Source organism: Pholis gunnellus (assembly GCF_910591455.1).
Source record: "Pholis gunnellus genome assembly, chromosome: 3".
In the NCBI taxonomy this organism is placed as follows: domain Eukaryota; kingdom Metazoa; phylum Chordata; class Actinopteri; order Perciformes; family Pholidae; genus Pholis; species Pholis gunnellus.
In genome coordinates this window covers 15848656-15859953 of record NC_136529.1, presented here as the reverse complement: position 1 = coordinate 15859953, position 11298 = coordinate 15848656, and the positions used below count along the sequence as shown (strand labels likewise).

At 40.1% G+C, this 11298-nt stretch overlaps 1 protein-coding gene across 1 annotated transcript; it reads right to left on the bottom strand.

Moving 5' to 3' along the window:
- Window positions 1-2928: 2928 nt before the first annotated feature.
- Window positions 2929-10033, bottom strand: gata2b (GATA binding protein 2b; the record flags this gene model as incomplete). Its single annotated transcript, XM_079156759.1, has 5 exons — window positions 2929-3207; window positions 4148-4273; window positions 6716-6861; window positions 8651-9217; window positions 9808-10033. 5 exons carry the CDS (start codon window positions 10031-10033, stop codon window positions 2929-2931), a joined length of 1344 nt encoding a protein of 447 aa, XP_079012885.1.
- Window positions 10034-11298: the final 1265 nt, after the last annotated feature.

The window sequence follows — 11298 nt, the reverse complement described above, 5'->3', positions numbered from 1 at the left end:
GATGGCCACCCAGTCCCCAAACTTCTCCTCCACAAAGGTCCTCAGAGAGGTTCACCTTGAAACATCACTTGGCTGCTTTCTATATCCTTTTTTATTGGAAAATCTTTCGCTTATATTTTTGGCGAGGACATGACATTTTAAAAGTGTCTATGAATAAGTCTGAGTGTGGAGTGGGAGGGCCTGAAAGAATGACAGAGTAAGTGCTTCCAGGGTGAGAGGTCCGGTAAGTCTTGAGAGGAGGCCGCATGCTGCACTTGGGTTGACCCTGAACGGCGGGTCGTCACAAGGCTCACTGTCGTAGCCTCGGGGCAAAGACGAGACTGAACATTGTGAGATTTAAAAATAAAATGTTTTTACGGCATTTATTCTAGTTTACATTACTGCTGATCATTTTCCAAATTATTCCACACTTGTTTACCATGACAAAATAATTACTATGCAGGCAACATTCACAGGCTTTTAATCTGCTTGAGATATCTAACAGTGAATGTGCTTTTTTCTTAATGTGTTAGAGTTTCAGTTAGTGGTGTGTGGTAAAGCAGATGTGATGTTCACTGTTATTAATTGCTTATTTTAAGATAGTTTGTGGGTTAATTTTCATAACAATGATGGTAACTGCTTGTAAAAGAGGAACATTTTATTCAGAAGGCTAAAAGAACATGGTTAGCAGTGATGTAAAATATATCTTTCATAGTAAAAGGACATGACTTATATCACTGTAGTAATAGCATCATGTAACAGATAATGAGACGACCCATTTAATGAGAGTATTACCCAGTGAGCAGATGCAACTGGTTAAGTCATTGTGGGAACATATGGCTCAACCTGCTCAATTCCTGCCAACAGCCCTAATCTCCAGTGCTCAGTAAAGTAACCTGTTAATTAGAAAGTGGTGGTTCATGTCAACAAAGGTTAGAAGGGTAACTTGAAAGCATTGATACTGTACTATTGAGCATCACCAAAAAGGTTTTCCATAAAGGAGGGGATATGACCTGTTCTGCAGCCAAGCGGGTTTTATGAGTGTTAGAAATGCCCTGCATGTCCCCGTGATCTTAGTAAATATAAATACCATGGCAGCTTTTGTTAACGAGAAGATGTTACGTTTTTTAATTTAAGGAAATAAATGTTCTCAGTCATCACTGCTAGTTTTATATGGTTTCTTTATTATCAACAGTATACAATTGCCTCCAGATGTTCAGCTTTTTGTGACAGGTAGCAGGTAATAGTAAGCATGGATTCTCTGGATGGTAGAAGTGTTGATCAAAAGTTTTGATATAGAGGCTAATAGAAAGTTGTACATATACATAGTGTTTCCCCAGCTGTGAAGATGTTCCTCACATAGTGACATTAGCATTGCCTGAATGTAAAGTGGCTTATACCCTTACAAATGTGAAAGAAATAGTCCGACATTTTGAGGCCTACGCTTTAATACTTTCTTGCAGAGATTGAGAAGATACCAATCTCGTGTTTGTACGGTAAATAAGCTACAGCCAGCAGGTAGTTAGCTTAGCTTAGCACAAAGACTGGAAACAGCTAGCAAGGAGTTTTCCAAAGATAACAACATCCGCCTATCATCACCTCCAGAGCTTGTCTGTTTCATCCATACAAATAACAAAGTGTAAACTTTGTGGTTTTACTGAGGTTTATGTGTTGGACAATTTCCTGGCCTGGTGCAGTAACTTCTGGGACTCCAGGAAATTAGTCAAAGGATGTTATAGGTGTTGGTTGTTGGATTTTGTTACCTTTGGTCAGACTTGCTGTTACAAGTCTTTATGATAAGCTAACCGGCTGCTGGCTGTAGCTTCATATTTACCATACAAAAATGAGAGTGAAATCAATCTTCTCATCTTGCAAGAAAGTGCATAAGCATATTTCTGAAAATGTATCCATATGTAAACAAGGATGCGTAGAAAGCTACAGAGCAGTGACGCACAGAAGATAACCCTAAGATAGGTATTATAATGGTACAAAGAAACAAATAGCTGTCACTGACATTGTAGCTTTTAATTGTATTAATTAAACATTCACGTTCATGACGAGGGTCAATTGTATCTGTTCATTGTGGTACCATGTCCCATTATGGCATGGAGGACAGCACAATTAGCCAAATAAATGTCTGTATGTGTTCTTAGTATGAAGACTTATTGATTGAACGTTGGATATTGAATAGAAGGAGCAGCGGGGTAATTAACTTGATCTCTTTATTTCTTACGAGTATAAATGTTGACCAGCTCAAAGATAGTGCTTCAGCTAAAAATATATTCATAAATGGGATAACAGTATCCACATTATGATTCAGGTGATATAGTAAAAGAAAAAAAGGCAGTGAAAATAAATTATCTGAATAACAATACAAATTATAATAACAATAATTATAATAAACAGTGTCAAATTAGGATTCATAAACCTTTTTTGTTTGGTTTCTCTCTTTTGTGAAAATTCCTTTAAAATTGTCCATATAAGCAAAAAAAAATCCAGCATATTTTCATTTAATGTTGCGAAGGTGATCTCCCTTATCGGGGACGTCCTCTTCGGTCTCACACATTTACAATATTCACAGTTACTATAAACCTGTTCGGCACATACTGAGCCACACTGCAGTCAGTCAGGCTGTCAGTGGGGACAAAACTATGAGGTGCAATGACATTTTTTGTGTTTACATGTGGGTGCCTGGCCGACAGGAAGCAGAATATCCCTCTCTGACTTCCTCCCTCAAAATAGGTACCTATACATAAGGAGTACAACGATTATTTCCTCCCATCTGTTCTCCAACATACCATTGGCGTAATCAATCAAGAGACAATCAAGATGAAGACACACAAACTGCATGTACATTGCACACACTGTCCTCTCGTGAGACCCTCATCCCCCGTTCACACAACCCTCTCAGGTTCGCCGAGCGTTATGTTAACCCCTCTCCTCGCCGTCTCAGCCCATGGCCGTCACCATGTTAGAGTGGTGCGGGTGCCCAAAGGAAGGGTGTATCGGGGTGGGCGTAGGAAGCATGTGTCCAGTGTGGCCGAAATGCGGCAAGTGGCCCATGGACATGTGTCCGGCCAGAGAGCTAAAAGGAGTGCTCTTCTCGTGCAGGCTTTTGGAAAACTCCTCGTAGCTGTCGCAGCTCCGCCTGCTCTTCTTGGATTTGTGGGACATTTTTCGGTTGCGTGTCTGTATTCCCTCCTTTTTCATGGTCAGAGGCCGGTTCACCTGTGTAGAGAGGGAGAAGTGAGGATGTGAGTGATCTGGTTAAAGTTTGGAGGGAAAGTTAAAACCCAGAAATGATACATTTTATAAATGTAATCAAATACATTTTTAAACATGGTATTTCTGACTTTTTTAAATTAAGTTTGATAAGTCCAAGATAAAAAGAAATGCTATATTGTTGTTATTGTCAACAAATCCCATGAAAAGACCTAAATGGACTCTACATTAATCTTGAAAAAACGGCTGAATAATTCCCTAAAGCAGCTGGGCACTGTGGTTTGTACCAAACATTACTCAAAGAGTAGTAAACAGTGCATTTGTTGGGGACTATTTTCAGCTGAAGATTAATACACATTTGGTACTCTATTATATCTGCCACTAGAAAGCTGTATGTGGAGTTGTGTGGCTCATTGATAATTTGTAATAGTTTTCTGACAAAAATGGAGGTCAATGGCATAAAGACATGACGTATATTGGACTTTGGTTACACAGATAATACTTTATTGATATAGGATTTATTGACAGCAAGAAACATATAAAATATCAGATACCTCCTTTATAAGTATGCATCCCCAGCACCTATTAACAACCTTGATGACTCCAGTCTTAATACTATTCATGTGGAGCCTTGTGGCTGTCCCACTCAACAACAGTCCCACCATTGTGACTCTCAAGGGGATTACGCCTACCATGGAAACAATAAAGCACAAAGAAAGAAAACACCAACGACTCCGACAGTGTCTGAGAGTAAAACAGCTCTCTCTCTCTCTCTCTCTCTCTCTCTCTCTCTCTCTCTCTCTCTCTCTCTCTCTCTCTCTCTCTCTCTCTCTCTCTCTCTCTCCTGCCTCTCTTATCCCTCAACAATCAGTGTGACCTACCAGCCTACTTCCCGTCTACTTGACCCTGTCGGGCCCAACTTGGTGATCAGCAGTCAAAGACTTACGCTATGCAGTTTATAGTAGAGGCCGCAGGCATTGCACACTGGGTCTCCATTTGCATTGCGCCGCCAGAGTGTGGTGGTTGTCGTCTGACAGTTGGCACAACAGGTGCCTGCTCGTCTGGTGGCAGACTGTGGAAAGATATTAAGCTTTGATTAGAGCTCAACATCACAAGCAGACATAGCACGAGTTAGATTAGGAGTACATTTAAGAATATTCAGTATGTAAAATGTATGATAATAGTTTAACTTCCTATATTGATTTAAACTTGTCATGACATCAAGGCCACAAATAATGGTTATTATATAAATAAATATCTTTCTTTAATTTAAGAATTGCTTAGCAAATAAAACCTCATGAAAATAAAAATGCCCATCACAAGTTCCTGGAGGCTTGTCTTTTTTTTGTCGGACCAAAGAAAAAACAGAAAATATTCATATTTGAGAGTCTGGAACCAGGAAATCTTTTTTTTTTAAATACTTAAACAATGAATTGATGCTCACATTTGTTGTCTGGTGAAAAATGTATTAATCAACTAAACATTGCAGCTCTAGTTGACATATACATTCTGTTTTTGGGAGTTACATCCTCACTGCAGGACTAATAAAGGATTATCTTATCTTATCTCTCTCTCAATATTTTGACCAAAGATTTCAAATGAAAATGTATAAACAAGATAAGAAATGTTAATGTGATACAGTAAGGCTTCATATGCTTGATTAGCGTGCACAAAGCTCAGTATATAGTTTAAGATGATGAGTGAGGAGCCCTAACAGCCCGATGCTCATGATGGATTCTTCACACCTGATTATTTCATGCTTTTACCTGAGTTAGGTCTAATTTCCAGGAAGTTAATCTGCACCTTCAGTGAAAATGTTCTAATGAATGTACTATCTAAGTAAACTTGAAATAACCTAAATATTTTTAGAATCATCATCCCAGCGTTTTTTTTCATAAATACTGTCAAACCCACTTTCCCAATCTTCTTCTTCTTCTTCTTTTTAACGTTCACTGTGCTGTACTTTCTCTGTGGTGGACGGAGAGTTTGACCACAACGGAATGAGGTGTGAGCCTATCGTTAGGAGGCCGCAGGAGGAAACAGGCGCTGGCCCTGCTCATTTATCTGGACCGGTCAGATATCCGGATAGGAAACAACTGGAGAGCTGCTGCCACTGAACAAGGCGCTCTGGAGCTCCGCGAGCTCCGGCCGTACCATACGGAAACCAGGCCTGATATATGGCTGTTGTATATGCTATTATAGCAAACAGATGCTAAAATAAAACACTTGTATATTTTGAGTCAAACAGGCAGCTGTTTGCGTACGAGGTCTGCGAGTCCGTATCGATAGATTTAGACCAGTTTGTCGCAGCGATGCAGACTTATCAGTTCGCATTCGTCAACAAACAGACTGATCATCTGAAACTAATCGTAATGATTGATTCTAAATTATAAGCACAACATTCGCAAAATAATATATTTTGTTGATTACTCTTAATTCGTTGCTCACCCGTAGCATTTCCTCGATTCATTGTATTTCCCTTCAATGAGTGTGGAGTTGCGCAGTTCTATCGTACGTTTGCATTCTTTAATTACAAAATCCTTCTTTGATTGGGACAAACACTGCTTTTGTTTCTATTGTCTCGCTTTTTCCATGTAATTTCCTCCAGGACTCCAAAATAAAACCATTTACTACATAAGTCCTGGTTTAAAGGTGTGATGGCCCACTGCCGTATTGTTAATTAGGCTACTACTGATTTAATGAGCAGCGTCTGTTGACTCCGCAAATACTGCCTTGATTTCAGAGCTGGCTCCTGCTGCAGCACGACACAACTTGTGCACACGGTTACATGAATACATTGAGGCTGAAAATATTTAGCTCGACTTTTAAATTATTAGGAGAATGATCAAATAGGAATGATTATTTTAGGCCATTCATGATTGTAGCCATTGGCATTGGCTTGTGTGTTGAAACAGTTTTAAAGTTCTTTGTAGGATGAGTGAGATGCAGCATCAATGATGTTTGAAGCAGTTCATGATGGGAAACAACTGCTCTGTCACACTGTCCTTTAATTTAAAAAAAACACACCTCCAAAATGTCAACTTTGCTTGGCAACCCAAAAATGCACATTTATTCCTTCCGTTTATTTGATAAATTCAAAATCATGTGTTTTTTTACTGGACAAACTCTTACTGAAACACCTCGTCCTACAAATAAAAATAAATAATCACAGCTTTTATGAGCCATAAACTGTCAGTGAGGTCCTTGAGGTGCTGTTGCTATCAATGACAGTATCAGAAGTGGTCATGATAAGAGAAGCAACTCAGATAGTCCCAATGCTACCAAGCATGAAGGAGCAAGAGGTGAACGAGAAGCACAATTCCTGGAAACTGATTGGAAAAATATAATAGTTCCTTGAATTGTACCTTTTCCCCCTCTCCTTCCTCCTTACACTCTTTTTATTTACTGCCACCTCCAACATACGCACACACATGCACACACACATGCACACACATGCACACACACGCACACACACGTTCACTGCCCCTCTCTCGTAGACACTGATGGGACTCACCAGCCTGCGTTTGGGTTTGATGAGTGGTCTGTTCTGGCCGTTCATCTTGTGGTACAGCCCACAGGCGTTGCACAGGTAGTGTCCAGTGCTGTCACGTCTCCACAGAGGTGTCGAGGTGGCTCCGCAGTTTACACACTCGCGGCCCTCTGAAGAAAAACAAAGTGACTTTGTGATATTAAATTTGATACCTGGCTGGAATACAACTTCCTCCTGTCCTTTGCTCTATCTCTTTGTGTTAAATATGATGCTTGTGTGTATGGTCACTAAACTATAAGATACTGTCTTATGTTGATCATCTTTTTTTCTAACAGGGATTCATTTTATGTTATGGTATGTATGCATGCACACTCATTTGTGTGGGCACATCAGATTATATATAACTTTATATAGAGAGAGTAAAGAGAACAAAAGTAGTGTAGTGGAGTATAAAGGGAAATTGTTAGGCATTAGCAGAAGCACTAAACAGCTGCAAGTCTAAGAAGCATTAGCTGCACAATCAGTAATATATTCCCTCTGTGCTGTCAAGCGAGAGCACCAATGCTTGACTTCCATAAAATATATGTCCTGATTGAGAAAAAGTATATATATTGTATTTTATAAAAGCAGAGACAATTAATTCCACTTGACAAAATAAATGTGTAGATGCTGAAAGCATTTTACCCCTCCAAGGGCCTGAGGCAAACTACAACCATTAAAGACAAAAAGATAATAATTTAGGTAAATATTTTTAGGAAATAAAAACTTAAGCTTAAATAAATCTATGACAACATTAATCATTTAGTCATATAACCTATAATTAATAATAAAGTTGTAAAACTACATTTGCAGCCAGTTGATTTGCCAGCTCGTATTTGATTAAAACACGTTATTCAAAGTGAGTTTAGGTTACCCTGCACTATCATCCGGTTAATGAACGGGTTAAACGCAGGTTTAAACTGGGAGTATCCTGGTCGGTAATCAAATAATCAGGACAATGTATTAGTGTCTTATGTAACAGAGAAGCGACTTCTAGCCTAAATACTGAGGTTTTTGGCTCGGTGCACCTGCAGATCTTCCTTTCACACCTCTGGGCTGGTTCCAGTTCACTGTTCTGCTGCAGCCAGGAGTAATTACAGAGTCACGGTTAACACAAAGAGGATTATCAAAGTCGCTCTGTGTCGGAGGACTGTCGAGTGCAGGCTTAGGCCTCTGCAAGCATTCATTGCAAAAATAGTATTATCCGTATTATTTATTAGGCTATTACTATAATTATAATAATACAATTTCCAAAATTATAAGCAAGCTCAAATCACAGCCTACACATTATAGGCTGGCTGTGTTTAAAGTCATAACAAATCAAAAGAAAATATTGTACCATTTGGAATATATTTACTGATTTTGATAGGATGTTTTAATTTTAAACAGTAAATTATATTAGATAGCAGGAGAGTATTCTTCAATAATTACCATTTATTTTTCTTTGATCATTGTATAGCCTCATAAAGAGTTGTGTGATAATAATATTATATTGGCTAAGATTCATAAACCTCTTCAATATTAATATGCAGTTTAATTGTGTATGTTTGTGTGTGTGTTATGTAACAAGACCGTGAAATGATCCTTTTAGGAATATTTACAGAGTAAAATGTGGCTTATAAAAACAAAACGATGCAAAGCTGCACTAGTTGGTCAATAAACTCATCGTTGCACCACAGATACACAAATAGAGTGCCATGGGAAGATTAAAAAATGCATTACGTTATTTAGTATTTGCTTGAGACCAACTCTTTTTTAGTTTTAGTTCAGTTTAATTGCCACTGATTCGTTATAGAACAACAGACCGACTAGGTCGTTAAATAAACTCACAGACAAGCTTCTAAGTCCAAATACTGTCTGACTATTTTCAGATTTCATTTATTTTATTTTTAAACTAGTCTGTGTTTGCAGTGGACTCACCGATGCAGGATCGTGTCTTGCCTTTGTTCCTGCAGCTGAAGCTGGATGAAGCTCCCAGCAGGCTGCCCGGGTGAAACAGACTGCTGCCGTACTCATGTGCCGGGAGAGAGTAGGGATACGTCGGTATGGGATGGTGGGCAGAAGGGGTCTGAGCGCTCATGGAGGCCAGACTGCTCCTCAGCGGACTGGAGTCCTCCAGCTTCATCCCTTCCGATAACGACACATGGTATTTGATAGATTCCTTCTCGTCCATTCTGGAGGCGGAGGGAGACGCGGACCCCGGGTCCGGTGATACGTCCTTTGGTGGTGTTGGGGGGAAAGTGTACAGATGCGGGCTGGAGTGGGACGGCGGCGTTAACGAGGATGCAGAGACCGTGTTTGAGTTGCTGCTGCACGGGTAGACGGCAGAGAGTCCGCCAGGAGACGCGGATCCGGGATGGTGGAGGCTGGGCTTGCTGAAGGGGCTGACGGACCAGGCGTTGTGGTGGTGAGCCGACAGGGCTGCTTTCCCTCCGTCCAGCCATGAAATCCCCGGGCTGTGGATGAGATGAGTCCCCGTCAGACGAGCTGAGGAATAATACAAAAGACAAAGACTGATTTAGCATTTAGAGAGACTGTGTGGTGTTTTATGTCGCATGCGAGTTTGAATGCAAAATAAATAGACTTGTTGATTCACCGGACACACTGGCCTGATTTAAACGTGCAAATAAAGTAGCCTGACACATATTCAGAAAATATACCATAATTTAACCAATATGTTACTGATTGCACGCGTATTTTTTTCTTAAATATGAATATTTTGTAAAAAAAAGAAGAAAAAAAAAGAATCCCGAATATGTGGGTTAATGTAACAAAACAAATGTGACAGCGTGAATGTAACAAACCAGTTTATGAGACTCATGAGCCAGTAATTATTCACAAGGCCAAACATTATTCATTTTAATGAACGTTTCAAACTACATATGACAGATGATGTTAATTGTGTTAAAATAGATACAATGATCTGACGATTATCATAACACACGTAGGCTATTGTTTGCAGACATGTATATATAATCTTGCTTAGTTAATCATTTCCATACTACAAAGCCAACTACGAGATTGTGGCTTGTGTGTAGGCCTATTGGCTGAAGTTGCCCCCTTGTAGCTCATCTTACCATGCGCTTGGCTGTAGGACACTCTGGCCCTCGCAGAGTTGTGGTAGTACGGGTTTCCTTGTGAGTCCAGGTGATTAAAGAAAACATCCACCTCATCCGGAGGCAGGAGCTGCGCCGTGGGCTCCATGTAGTTGTGTCCAAGGCCGTGGTGATGAGAGTCCGGGTGTTGCCCGTTCAGCATGGCATGGTGATGCATCCAGCGGGGCTGATCAGCCGCCACATCCATCGTTGTGGCTTCTGTGTAGCGCGCTTTGTAGTAAACGAATATCCAGGGAGAGGATGGTCTAAAATGTGTGTCCTTTACCAGATCGTCACTGTGTCCATTTACAGTAGCGGACTAATGCTTTTGTTGTGGTTCCTCAGACTTAAATTCCCTCCCTTCTCCTGGACATCGAGTCGAATTTGGCACTGAAAACCTGCAACAAGCAAAAATATGTTAATATTTTTAAAACAGGGGTGTTGTGCATCAGTTCTCTAAACGCAGCTCGTGTGGTGCGAGTATTGATGCCACTTAAGACAAACATCTCCACCCAAAGTATTTACTACTACATCGCTCTCCTCACTATACTCACCCACAACCCAATACGCGTTTTCACTTAAAACGCTCACTAAGGTGCTTCACTCAACATGACACTAAGATAAACATGCCGTACCTTTGCCAATGCTGTTTTATCCGCAGCGTCCGATTAGCTCGCGCGTCTTTGCAAAACGGTCCCCTTTTTGCTGCTGCAGGTCCTCTCCAGTAGTCGGCTGGTGTTTGTCAGAGTCAACTCCGTCCACTGGGACTTAAAGCAACACGTATAACTGTGGCTGACAGCGCAGGGCCAGGCTTGTCAAGCTCATGGGCGGAGTCACCATTAAAGCTTTGACTCAGCCAATTACACACCACCTCTGCAAAACCTCAGAGGCGGTTCCCCCACACCAGAAAAAAAAAGATGCTTCTATAACACTCTTATGGAGAGGCATTGCCTGGCTGCTCAGGGCCAGGCCTATATTATGACTTTGTTGTACTTTATGGAATTGATTGTTTCAGTATAATATTCACCACCAGTGTAATATTCCTTAAAACATATTATATAACATAAACTAACATAATTATTATCATAGGCTGCATGTTTAGCTGTTAGTCTATCCTGAATATTTTTTTATAAGGGCACAGCATGACAACCACAGACAAATGATTATAATAATGTTTTGGGATGATCTGTCCCTGCATTGTCTCCATAGATAAACACCAAACGCAGACGCCAAGATTAAAATAAGTTTATACTGGCATGTAGTTTTGGTGTGTTTACATGTGTCAGTGACAATTGTATTTAAATCCAATGTCACCATATAATTACGTAATCAGTTGGTTGTGGTTGTCATGATGTGCCCTTATAAAAAATAATATTCACACTTTAATTATTTAAGGAAACTTTTATCAGTGCATGAAACAGCAATGTCCCCTAAACAAAACACTGTACGAGTTTAAGAGTTTGAATCTGCAAT